At 35.8% G+C, this 13,233-nt stretch overlaps 1 protein-coding gene across 1 annotated transcript in view; it reads left to right on the top strand.

Annotated features, from left to right (window-relative positions):
- LOC136820078 (unconventional myosin-X-like) overlaps positions 1-13,233 on the top strand; it is a 62,606-nt gene that overhangs the window by 14,537 nt on the left and 34,836 nt on the right. Inside the window, exons 24-41 of the mRNA XM_067076317.1 lie at positions 281-439; positions 1,186-1,338; positions 1,639-1,759; positions 2,155-2,231; positions 2,604-2,662; positions 3,637-3,843; positions 4,161-4,254; positions 4,562-4,617; positions 5,112-5,279; positions 5,993-6,037; positions 6,915-7,000; positions 7,445-7,504; positions 9,117-9,171; positions 9,451-9,537; positions 10,617-10,672; positions 11,149-11,306; positions 12,307-12,427; positions 12,809-12,912. Coding sequence (XP_066932418.1) covers positions 281-439; positions 1,186-1,338; positions 1,639-1,759; positions 2,155-2,231; positions 2,604-2,662; positions 3,637-3,843; positions 4,161-4,254; positions 4,562-4,617; positions 5,112-5,279; positions 5,993-6,037; positions 6,915-7,000; positions 7,445-7,504; positions 9,117-9,171; positions 9,451-9,537; positions 10,617-10,672; positions 11,149-11,306; positions 12,307-12,427; positions 12,809-12,912 — 1,866 coding nt within the window. The remainder of the gene's footprint in view (positions 1-280; positions 440-1,185; positions 1,339-1,638; positions 1,760-2,154; positions 2,232-2,603; positions 2,663-3,636; positions 3,844-4,160; positions 4,255-4,561; positions 4,618-5,111; positions 5,280-5,992; positions 6,038-6,914; positions 7,001-7,444; positions 7,505-9,116; positions 9,172-9,450; positions 9,538-10,616; positions 10,673-11,148; positions 11,307-12,306; positions 12,428-12,808; positions 12,913-13,233) is intronic.

Below are 13,233 nucleotides of genomic sequence, written 5' to 3'. Positions count from 1 at the left end.
TTATAAGCATAGCGTTTATAAGCATACTAAGACCTGGATTTGGTGAAAAATAAGCATATCATTAGTATATCAGTGAGCTTTGGTCATTGGTCATTAGTAATGATTTGTGTACTTGAAAAGGCTCATTTTTATTTTCCATTTTGAATGAACCAATTTTTTCGGAAAAATAAGCATATCAATAGCATAATTTGAGCTCGACTCCAAGATATAGCTTTGACATAACATAGCTTGTTTTCTAAATAAGCTTAAAAACGATGAATTCCTCCTCTTCTGAAATCAGCACGAAGAAGAAGAACGAATTAAACGCGAACAAGAAGAGGAGAGACGATTGAAAGAAGAACAACAAAGACAAGCTGAACTTGCAAAGATGAGAGAACTTGAAGAACAGAAACGCGCTGAAGACGAACGAAAGAGGTTGGAAGAAGAAGCCAGACTTAAGGTAAATAATAATGCCCGTGATGGTGCCCGGGTGGGGTCCCGATTAGCCCGACTGGTGCCCAGTGGTCAGAGGGAAATAGTGATATATATCAGCAGGAACTCAAACACTGCAAAGTGATTGGATCACTAAGGTTAGCAAACTCGAATGACGTAATGATAAATGTAATATGACTAGGCATTCGATGTTGTAAGTGGTATTGTTGTGATTTTGTAATGGTTATAGAATTTTTACGTATTGGCCTTTAATTTTTTTTATTATGTCGTTGGTTGTTCTTAACTTCATGCCCTCGATTTTTGTCGTTGCTCGTTTGAGCAAAAGCTTTTCAAAAAGTTATATTGGCATTTTGTAGTGTTTTTCCGTAGGAAATTCTCGGGAGCAAATTTCTCAGACCATGTTAAGACGTTACAGTTCTCGTATTGCTCTGAAACGAAACGTTCACAAACACTGTCAAGAATCGAGACAACAAAAACGAGGACGTTACAAAGCAACACAGATCGAAATACTATCGTTTAGCTATTTACATCAGAGCGGAATTGCTCCGTTTCACTGCTCCGAAACTTTCCGAAATCAGTGTGAACACTTCCTATCTGTAACAAACACAGCAGAGCAATACGAAACTGTTAAGTCTGAACATGGACTTAGAATACAATTTCTTAGAATCCGATTTCTTAGAATCCAATTTCTTAGAATCCAATTTCTTAGAATCCAATTGACTACATTCTCTGGTTTCCTCTTTCCTACCACAGGAAGAAGAAGAACAACGACTTCGTGAAGAAGAAGAGGAGAGACAACGCGTGGAATCTGAAAATCGAAAGAATCAAGAAGAAGCAGAGAGGTTGGATAGAGAAGCTACTGAAGATGCTCTCCGACAAATGGCTGAACTGGATGCACAATTACAGGTTTAAGATTATTCTTTTTAACTTTCCTCTGTATGTGCGAATTTCAAATTAGTATTCTGGCGTGTTTTGTTGACGAACAAGGTTTACTGAAAATTATTCATGACGCTTCTCCTTGATTCACAATATTCATGACGTAATGATTTCTACCGCGGAAGCACCCCGGTTTTCGCCAGTTGTGGCAAATTTAAGAAATTCACGATAGAAAAAAGTTGATAAACATTGGCAACTACTGGCATAACCGGGGTGTTTCTGTAGAAAACTACGTAATGAAAATCATGAATTCGCCATTTTTTTGTTCAGCTTGAAGAAGCATTGGACGAAGATGAAGACTTTGATGACGATAATATTTCTCGTGTATTCACAATGGAAGACCCTTCGGAAAACGATCGACCCTCCATGGAAGGATATCTCAATCTCAAAGGTAAAAAAGCCTCACGTGTTGATGCTTTGTCCCAATTTTTGTAACCATGAACGTTTATGATAATTCATCCTTCACTGAAGTACAGTGGTTTCGGCTTGTGAATTCCTCTTCCAGCTAGGTTCGTTCCCGACCAATTAATAGTGTACATCGCGATTGTTTTTGCTTTTGGTCCGGGAGGTTTGTCTGGAAATCGAGTTGACTGACAATATATTGGAGACACTTTTCAACATATTGTCTGACAATATACTGTATAGTGGATGCAGCCTTTAAGACTCAAATGACATTTTTAATTTGTTATATGTGATGTTAGCTTTTTTAGGCTTATGCAAATAAATGTACAGTATAGAAATAGAAATTGTTAAAGACATAGTTTGCTTCTTTTGCACTATATGCAGGTGGTTTGATGAACACGCCAAAGAAACATTGGTGTGTGTTGAAAGATGACACCATGATGTGGTTCAGAGGAAAACAGGTATCCTTCACTTGTCGACCTTTGTTTTATAGTTGTTGATAAAGCTTTCTGTCGTTTCTCCTTTCAATCATGGTTGAATATGTTAAAAGTCGCTCGAAATTCTACCCGGAAAAATTCCCAAATTTCCCAAAAAATGAAATTAAAGAATTTTTTTAATAGATTTTTAAATTTTGTCAACTAAAAACGACGTCGAGTTAAACTGAGTTATAAAACGACTTTTCACCTTATCTTACGTACTTTTTGTGCTCGGCGTTTTTTAGAATTTCATTCAAAAACTATCAAAGATTTCAAAAACACTTTTTATTAGTGATGTCAGTACATGTCTTGGGTTTATTCTTTACTTACACAATATTGTATTTTTGATATTTTTAGAAAGCTTTAAAGAGTGGATGGTTGATGAAGAAAGGTGGTGGCCAAGGAACTCTTTCAAGGTATAACTGAATGGTTGCCCGACACGCATCTTTCCTCGCCTGACAGTTACCCGAATTCCAAAATTTTGTATAACTTTTAATTTCATTTTTCCTGGGAATCGTCCGCCCGCCGGGGTAATGCCTGTCGGGAAGAAATCCGTTTTTGGGCACAGACCAGTAATATCCGGTCGGTAAAAGGTCCGGTAATTCCCTATGATAATTTAATATAGATATGAACTTTTTGTGGCGTGCAAAATGAATGTTGCTGTGTTTCTTGTAGAAAACTTCCAACGTCCCGATGATTATGGGGAACTGTGAACGTTCATGTAGATCTTGATTTCAAATTGCTGCAAGCAACATCATAAGACGCCATTAACACTTCTGAACGTTTGCATTTTCAATCGAAATTAATGACAACGTTTTGGAAATACAGTCAACTCTCTCTAAAGCGAAATTCTATAATTCGAATCTCTCTATGATTCGAAATAAAATATTGGTTCCCTTAGCTGGCCAATGGTTATAAAATACCTTCCGTAATTCGAAACTCTCTGTAATTCGAAGACATTTTTGGCCTCGAGAGAGGGAATCAACTGTACATATCAATATACAAATACTTTTTGAAGTAATTATTCCCTTTGAAAACGAGACCCGCACTGAATGTAAATTTGAAGATCTAGTTAAACAGAGACCAGAAATTAACACGGCACGTTTCCATTCTTGAAATGCTTGATACGATTCTTAACGAAAAATTCACATGGATACAGTCCATCAAGTGTTTTGAATACAGTTGACGCATAAGAGGTTTTTCGACATACTCTATTTGATAGACTCCATTATTGGATACTTATGAAAGTCACTCTCATAAACGATGCTCAACTACTCGATACGCTCCTTTATTCGATTAAAATCCTATTCCCCTTGAAAATTGAATTGGAAAGCGTGAACTGTATATCCTTTCTGTTATTATAAGCACCTTATTTTGTTTTGACCACTAGACGTAACTGGAAACGCCGTTGGTTTGTTCTCAAAGATACCGTCCTTACGTACCACGAGAACGATCAAGAAGGCTCCAAGATTCTGGGTACATTAGACTTGCGAACGTGTCGCCAGATCATTGATAGCAGTCAAAAAGACAACGCTCTTGGTATTGTGATGCCGGAAAGGACTTATCATTTGACTGCTGAAAGTGCTCACGAATGGAAGTAAGTTGTTGCTTCCGGGGGGGGTGGCTTACTTAGTGAAAAAACCAAAGTCTCCCTAAGGGTTACAAAGATCAGAAAACTTACGATTTTCGAGAGAAAAAAGATATAAAAAAGTCTCTCAAAAGGGTAGGTAAGGGTAAGGAATAAGCCTCATGTTCGACTAAGTCATATATTTCGAGCGTAAAAGTCCTACTTTAAGTAAAGCCTAACAGCCTGGAGTTGTAGTACGTGACTTTATTAATATCCATTAATTATCTTGGTTAAACATCTGAACTTAGTTGTTCCATTTGTGAATAATTTGTCTTTATCTGATGTAGTGATTGGTACGGTATATTAAATCGAGTACATCGTGCAAACAATGACGAGCTCAAAGATATGAAGGACGAATCTGCCAACATTAAAAATGCTGTCGTGAGTATTGTTCTTTAACAAAAACACCTGCACTGCAGTTCCTCGAAACTCAGCAAGATTTGATTGATCTGGACGAGAATTAATATTGTGATTTCCTGTCTGATATGATGGTTCTGTAACTACTTTTTACATGTTTAAAATCTTCTTCTTTACGAAACCTTTTATCAAGTCTTTATAAAAGATCTTCACTTCAAAGGGGAATCAAAGATATTTCTTTTATGTTGCTTAAATTTCTGTAAGCTTTAGCAGGCCCTTCTTTATTCATCATTGATCATCATACTCTTTATCTAGCTGCTTTATTTTTTAGGGAACAATCGACACTATCATTATTGAAAGTATTTCCATTGAAATGATTGACGAAAGGTAAGGGTGAACTCAAGAATTTATGATATTTAAATAGTCAGGGATATGCATGCATAGCCCTAAATCGGGGTATAATTGATTATTAACTTGTCTCTGTTGATATTTCTATAATGTTACATATATACGTTATAAGGAGTTTAGGTGTCTACCCTTTTTTGAGGACGGGGGGGGGGGTAGCTTAAACAATTTTGAACAACCCACAGCTGAGAGCTGTATGTTAGCGGATAGTGTAAACCGTCGTTCTCAGTCAGTTAGGATATAGAACAATGGAAAAACTAACCGTCTCCGCTGTGAAAGAAACGTGGAATACATGAACTCGCGTATATCTGTTGCATCAAGGCATGGAAATAAATTGCTTTTAGAGCATGAATATTTTTTTAAGCACGATTTTATTAGTTGCGTTTATAGAGATCGTGATATTAAAATTTCCTTTCTAAGGTTTATTTAGCATGTATCATTTATCGCTTATTTCTTTGCATGTTGACAACGTTTAGACAAAAATTGAGTTTGAAAGATTTGAGCAACCCACCACCAAGTCTTGGTAATCAAACGTATGCGCCCTTAGAAGCTTACGAGCCGATGTCCACATTAATGAAAGGTTATGGCACCGTATCGGAGAAAGATCGTAAGGGGACCTTCAGTAAAAAGATGCTTAAAAGCAGGTAATGTGAATGATATTTTGTTTATGTTTCACCAGCCATTACAGTTGACTCTCTCTAATTCGAACTTGAACGGGGAATCTTATTTGTTCGAATTACAGAAAGAGTTTCGAATTATAGAAAGTATTTTACGAGAGTTTCTCCATGACGGGGACCGGAGATAAGTTCGAATTATAGATAGATTCGAATAATTGAAGTTCGAATAAGCGAGAATCAACTCTACCTTTGATTTTATAGAGCATGCTTTTCCTTTGAAACTTCAGTATTGAGATTGTTTTGCAATCATTAGTTATCATTTTACTTACCATGAATTTTCAAATTCATATCTAATTTACTGACACTTAATAAAGCTCTTAATATTTACGCATAATGGGCTTTTCCAGAAAAAAAAATAAATATGAGGGGTGGAGGATACAACATTTTTTGGAAATTACCCCTCGGACATTGTGACTTTTGACCCCCGGACAAACATCAGTTGACCCCCTGGACATTCAAAATTACATTCAAACAGAGCAAAATTACACCCAAACAGAGCAAGTCCCCCCCCCTCGGACAAGGTAATTTTTTACTATCCCCAAACACTATATCCTCCACCCCTCATGTACGAAGATTTTTTGGAAGAGCCCAACATCAAGTTTTATTATGTTTTAGTTTTATTTTATAAAATTAACCAATATTATTCTCTAATGATATCTACTAAATTACGTCTTTTCAAGAGTATTGGATTACCCGACCGCCACTTTAAGAGGAAAACGACCAAGGTAACGAATCTTGAAAATATTTTAACGCACTAAAAGCACTAAACACAAATCTAACACTATATCATGATACACGCACAATCACACACGCACTTTCTTACCCCCCCCCCCCCCCACTAGATGGTCTGTGAAAGATTTAAATATTGTCAAGCAAGATTTTTAAATAAATGTAGAGAATGAAAAGCTCGAAAAATTCAACTGCTCTGAAATATGATATTATAAGATATTATGATATTATATTATGATATGATAATATCAATTTCTGGATTATTTAGAATACCTTTGGCCTGCGGGAGGCCAAGGAAAAAATTTTATTTAAAGGCAAAACCTATGTCTTTATCGAATAAAACAGCGTTTTAGGGTGTTAGAGGGTTCAAAAAATGAAAATTCTTCTTTTTCTTCCAAAACATGGTGGGTGGAATTCTTCTTCCCAAAGTTTTTGACAGCTCAATTCAAACAACTCGCCGATGCGCATGAATAGCTTCCATTGTCTTACATTTTTTTCGTTGCATTTAGTTCATAGATATCTTATATAAAACACTAGATAGAACTACTCTGTATTTCCCAAGCAACAGCAGGTGAAGCAAAATAATGCGCCATCTTTGCTGAAAGTAGGTCACAGTTCGGTACCGGCAATTTGTTCAATCAAGCAAAAAAAAACATAATGGCGCGAAGCGACGAGGCGAAAAATAGGCTTGATGGATCAAATTGCCGGCACTGAACTATGGTCTATAATTTTGACTCAAATAGGGACGGAGTAGCTCTATCTATTGTTTTATATAAGATATCTGTGGACTAGGATACAGTCCACTTAACATAACATACATAAATTGCCAGAATAGACAATGTTATTTTCATCAATGAATTTTTTTCTTTTTAGACAAAATGGATTCAGTGTGATCACAGCAGATCGTATCTTTAGTTTCACAGTGGATGACGCAGAAGATGTTGGCCGATGGGTCGATGGTAGGAATTTTTTGCGAATGATCCCTGAAATCTCAAAATTAAATTTCTGCGAATTCTTTTTTAAAGCTGATTCCCATGGGACACAATTTAAGGCTTTTTCTACTTTATCAGTAAATGTTTTATGTCCAACATTGATCTCACATGCTAAATCTGTCCTGTATACACCTTTTCGGCCGTAGCCGCCAATTGCGCGGGTATTTTTTTTGTCCATTTTACCACCCTAAAACCGTCCCAGTCTTTTTTTCGCACCTTAAAGACAAAAGAAAAAAAAGTGTAAAAAAAGGATTGGATCGAATTTAGGTCGTTAAATTAATAATAAAGTGGCACGCGCCTGACCGTGCGACTACGGTCGAAAAGGTGTATTCTTCAGATTATAAAATATACACGGTGAGCGGGTCTCCTGTCTAATGCAATATTTAACCTTTATTTTTCTCACTCAACCAGCTTTGGAAAAGAGTAAAGAAAAACAATTGGAAGAAGGAAACACTGTAGCTATCGAAAAAGGTATGTGTTTATCCCCATAGTATCAAATGTAGTTTTGTTTGTGATTGATGTTGCAGAGTGCTCAATGAAACCAGAGCCAAGTAAAATATTAAAAGATATCTTTCATCACAACAGAAAGTAAAAAAATACACTATTTAGAGTTTTGTGCTACTGCACTTGTCAAATGTACAAATAAAACTATTTAGAAATTCTCTTCAATTAAAAAGCTTTATTTTAATATCTAAAGTATGAAGAAAAAAAGGAGGGCCTTCCTGGTTTCAGTTTTTCAGATTTTTTTTAACTCTGAAAGTTCATAAATTAGGCTTTGCAGTTGACTCTCCTTATTAGATCACAGGATCGAAAATTATAGAAAAAAATCGGATTACGGAAAGTATTTTTATATGGATTTTAAGCTGAGGGTAATACAGCTTAAGTTCAAATTTGAGTTTTAAAGGTTCAAATTTGTCTGTACACAAACCCAATATCTACGGTTAATTTCAAAATTCATTACCGTAGAGGGTCTGTTGTCATTGTCTTTTCTGGTTTGAGATTTTTCAAACCAACCGCTACGATGGAGTGCTGTTGGAGTTTGGCGAGAAATCGGAGGCGATAAGACAAAATGGCCGTCAGAGTTGTCAGAAAGTATAGAAGTTTGTCGAAGAAAAGTGTTTTCATAACAAAACTGACTTCTTTATTTTTTAATAAATGGAATAAAAGAGAGCTCTAAATGAAGACATTCTATTGCAAAATAACTCTTTTTGCACAAATCGAATGTTTTTTGTTTACATTTTGGATCTTTGAATTCACGAACATGAGAGAGAAGTTGTTTGATTGGAATCTTGTTTTTAAAGTGGTTTTAACTTCAGTTCTTTGCAAAAGAATATACTCAGATTATCTCTGCATGTTTTTATGTTCAAATTCAGTATTACTTTTACGGCATTTGATCTATGTAGAGTGGCTATAGTTTGTTTTGTTGGCATAACTTTTGTAATCAAAATGTTTATATTTTTATTTGGCGGACTACTGTACATGGAAAAATAGGGTAATTGGAAAATAATTTTATGTTAGACAATTTTGAATACTGTATGTCTTCGTTACTTTTCAGCTTTTAGTTTGGCTCAAAAACATTTAAAAAAGCAGTCAAAACATGCTTAGAAAGTGACCCTCAATCATGGACCCCATCCCTTTGTTTACAATTGTCGTACTTTGGCGGCCATTTTATTTCAAAGTTATACTTCATCGCAGAGGTCTCCGTACGGAAAAACTTTTATCAAACAGACAATGCGCACAGAGTGAACTACGCTACGATAATCGTGAGATACACTCTGGTACAGAGTAGGTTCAAATTAGAGAGAGTTGTGTGATTCTATGCTTTTCCAAAATAGTTTGGGACTCGAAATAACGAAATTTCTTTAACTCGAACCTGTATAACTCGATTATCTCCATAACTCGATCAAGTTTTATGGTCTCTTCAGTTAGCAATGACTTATAAACCTTACTCCATAACTTGAAATTTACTCCAACAAATTTTTGTTCTCCCCCGTGCGTTTTGGAGTTATGAAGAATCCACTGTATTTTTGATGCGGAATCGGGTGTAAAAATTAAAAGCGTTTCTACTTATTAATCTTTCAAGGTTGGTTGATCAAGAGGGCGCCAACGGAACAGACACAAGCAAGAGACAAAAGGAGGTCAGAACATTCTCTTTTTATTCTGTGATCTTCAGCTTTTGGAGAGATGAAACAAAAAGAGTGGTTCCAAAGATCTAGATGAATATTTATCATATCGCCTTATCGGCGGGGGTGGGTGGTGAATAATATTCTGGTTTGTCTCAGTCGAAGAAAATGTTTACTGCAGAAAAGTCTAGCATTCATCCAAAATTATAGCACTACCCGGGCTCAAATTAGGAGGAGCTTTTTCACGATAAGACATAAGACGTCTGATTTTTATTTGATGTCTTTTTTATCAAGGTGGTTTACCTTATCTTCAAATTCATTGGACTACTTCAAATCATCAGAGAGAAATTCACCCAAACTTGGATCTATCGTTCTCAACAAGTAAGCTTTTCCTTTTTCTAATTCATTGTGAATGTTCGTAACTTTTTGGTGAAAACCATGCTAAAATATTCTTAAGGTATTCTTAGGTTAGCATCCGAATCAAACCTAAATTTGACATGTAAAACATACCTGAAGCAAAAAAAACGTTTTTGTTCTGTGAAAGCTTTGAGCCTTTCTGTAGGAGTATTGGCAATAGTTTACAGTTAAAAATGTTCAGTTGCCAAATATTCCATGATGGTGATATTCTTAGCATATTCTTGAATCTTTTGGCCCATTTCATTGTAAATATTCTAACAGAGTACATTCTTATTATAAAATGTCTATTCCTGTCTAAACCACTTAAGTCGTGGTTTAAAAGTTAGGGCATTTGGAAGAATTGAACAAGACCTCGAAGGGGTTTTACAAAGAAATTTAACTTCATCTTGAATAAAATTCAAATACGCGGGTTGCAAAATTATATCAATGCATTCAAAATATGTGAAAAAAAAGTTCACGTGATTTTATTCGCATGTTACTTACTTTACAACTTTACAGCTGATAACTTTATTAGTGTCAATAAATTCGAACCAATCAGAAATAAATGTCATGTACAAGCACATAAAAATTAGAGTAAAAGCGTGATTTGTCTTCAGACTTTAATTTTGCAGCCTGTGTATTGAGTGGAATCCAGGGAGAAAAAGTTCCCAGCGTTTGAAATGATAGCTTTAAAAAAAAGAGCAACCTGCATGTAATCGGTGACGTTGGTCCGTCGCAAGTTTATTCATTTATAAAAAACATTTTACGCTACTTTCCAACTGAGGGGAACGATGTTTTAGTTCGAATTATAGAAAGACTCGAACTATAGATGGATTGGAATAGACCTTATCGGAGTTTTTGATTTTTCTAAAACAGCGATTACATTACAGGTATTACAATAGAAATTTCTTAGGAATTCCTCGAGGGAATTCTATTGTAATACCCCCGAAACAATCCCACAATGCATCGCTATTTTAGAAAAATCAAAAACTCCGATATAAGGTCTATTAGAGAGAGCAGACTACTTTTTCTAATTTCTCCAATTTCAACTTTTTTTATCATAGTGTATGTACAGTTGTTCCACCACCTCCAGTTGATGATGTCAAATCTAAAGAATCTGGTATGTCCTCATTGATTTCATAATTGTTTGGCAATTTGAATTGGTCAATTTTTATTTTATATCTGAGATAGGAGTATTCTCCTTATTCAGTGATATAAACAACAGCTGTCCTTAAAAACGGACCTTGATGTACCTGATGGACCTGATTATATTTTCTACATCGGTTAAATGTCGATAATTCAAACTCAATTGGGAAGTCTAAATAATGCGAACATTGTGAAGAGATTTGACAAGAAAAATTAAAAGTTTGCATTAGGAGGGTTAATCTATAAGACTTACGCGCGTGTTTTTTAACGTTTGTGTTCGTTAGCTCTTTGTCTTCGAATAAGTAATTAATCAATCTAAAATTTATTATCAATAATGTCTGTGGAGGTAGGGGTGTTTTTCGCTCCTTTCACAACCGGGCCAACATCACAAGGTGGCAACTAGAGCAATTTTGACGATTATGTAATGTAAATGCATGTTTGCTTTATTAGGACAATGGGAGTTTGTGGTGAATGGGCGTAAACGTTCGTACAACTTGGTGACGAGTTCTTTTGAAGAAGCCTGTAGATGGCATGCCGCCATACAAGAAGTCATTGATAACAAACCGCCCGTCGAAACGCCCTATGAACAACTCATCGAACAAATCATGGTATGTATCTAGAGTCCGGATTGTTGTTTCGAGCCGGGAACCCCTGGTAAGCGTCACTGACGCTTAATATGTGATCCGTTTATGACTTTGATCCTGGAGGGGGGGGTACTTAGGCGAAATGAAACAAAACCCTCAAAGGGGTACAAAAACCATTAAAAAGAAAGTTTCTGTAGAGTCTCTGTAAGGGTCCAAAAACCACGAAATTCAAAATTTTCTCTCTCATAGGGTCGTGACTCTCCAAAATTTTATACAAAAATCGAGTGAAAATCGAAAAAAAAATTGAGGAAAGTCTCTCTAAGGGTCCCAAAAACAACCAAAAAAGGGTCGATTTTCAATATTTTGCCCGAACATACCCGTCACCTCGCAAACCTAGAACCCCCGGACTTTGATCTATTAAGCCTTGTTTTGAATATCAAAAATTCAGTTAAAAGGTTCAATTAAATAAGTGGAACCATGGAAAGAGTTCTCTGTTGTAGAGCAAATTCATAACATAAACAAATTACATTTGCGTAGATAAAAGCTATGTACAAAATGAGATGATAAGCTCGGGGAAAAAATGTCGAACGAAAGTGACTAAAATTTTGAGGGGATGACTAAATTTTTCCCCGACATTTTATTACCCGACATTTTATTACCCGAGCAAAACTTTTACCCCATTTTTTATCACCGACCAATACTTTTACCCGATTTTTTATCCCCGATCAAAATTCAAATCCAATTTTTTTACACCCATATTACCCGAAATTAGTGCTTTAAACGTCGAATTACAAGATCTATTTTCGAGCTAGCAAAGGAAACCATTTCATTTAGGCAATTTAGTGGGTTGGAAGTGACTAAGATATAAATTTGTTCGAGGATATGTGACGAATTTGAAATTTTGGTTGGGGAAAAGTAACGAAAATGCTTCTAGGTGACGAAATTTTTCCCCGACTGAATTAAAACCCCGATATTTTTCCCCGATATTTTTTCCCCGATAAGGTAATCTATTTGTTTCTCACAGGAATCATCAAACGACTTGTACATCGATCGCATATATCGTGTTAATCCATTACTATGTTACACCAAACAACCATTGAAAATGCCTTTGTTGTCGCTTCCGTACGGAAGTTCGCTATCTCCCAGTAAGTAACTTTTATAACTTAGGCAGAACCAATTCAAATCCAACTATAATTTTCAGGAAAGTACGCATTTTTTTATAAAATGTGTAATAATAATTTAATTAATAATTTTGGCGAGTGGTTAATCGTTTTTCATTTTTGCGAGAAATAGCATGTTGTCTGGTGTATTCCCTTTCTTATTTTGCCCAATATTATTAGCTTTTGAAACTTTTGAAACTTTCAGGTTTGTAAAATGAGTCTGGTCCCTTAAGTCATCTTAGTTCGTAAAATTATAAATAAAATGACATTACTGGTCTAAATATACGCATATACGCGTCCCTCGTGGTCTAAGGGTTAATAGCTCCACCATCTTTTGACTTCCGTTTTTCTTTCGCACACCAACAGAAGCACAAAACAAAGGGTACGGTACATTCTACGAAGAAGCACTCCGTATTTTCACTTCACTACAAGAATTGGAAAATGTCGCTGATCCTATCGCCGTCACGCAGGTGAGTTGTCATCTTTATGGACTCTGTCCTATGCTTCCTGTTCCGACTCGAGCGCCAGCGGATGTTTTTTTTTTTCATTTAGAATTCTAATATGTGTCTGTTTACTTCGGTTTAAAGATTCTATGTTCTTGTCATCACCAAATTTTTGAAAATTAAACCCGTTTTACTCCGAAACGAAACGAAGCTATTCTTTTGGTTAAGAGCGACGTAAATTGAATTAACCATTTCGTTTTGGAGCGAAACGAGAACGCTGCGTGCGAACGTTTAGAATGGCTTCATTTTGTTTCGGAGCGAAACGGAACCGTCACGTGCGAACATGTT

The sequence above is a fragment of the Clytia hemisphaerica genome, unplaced genomic scaffold (genome assembly GCF_902728285.1).
Source record: "Clytia hemisphaerica strain Z4C2 unplaced genomic scaffold, Clytia hemisphaerica genome assembly, whole genome shotgun sequence".
NCBI lineage: Eukaryota > Metazoa > Cnidaria > Hydrozoa > Leptothecata > Clytiidae > Clytia > Clytia hemisphaerica.
This window is presented reverse-complemented; position numbering and strand designations above follow the sequence as displayed.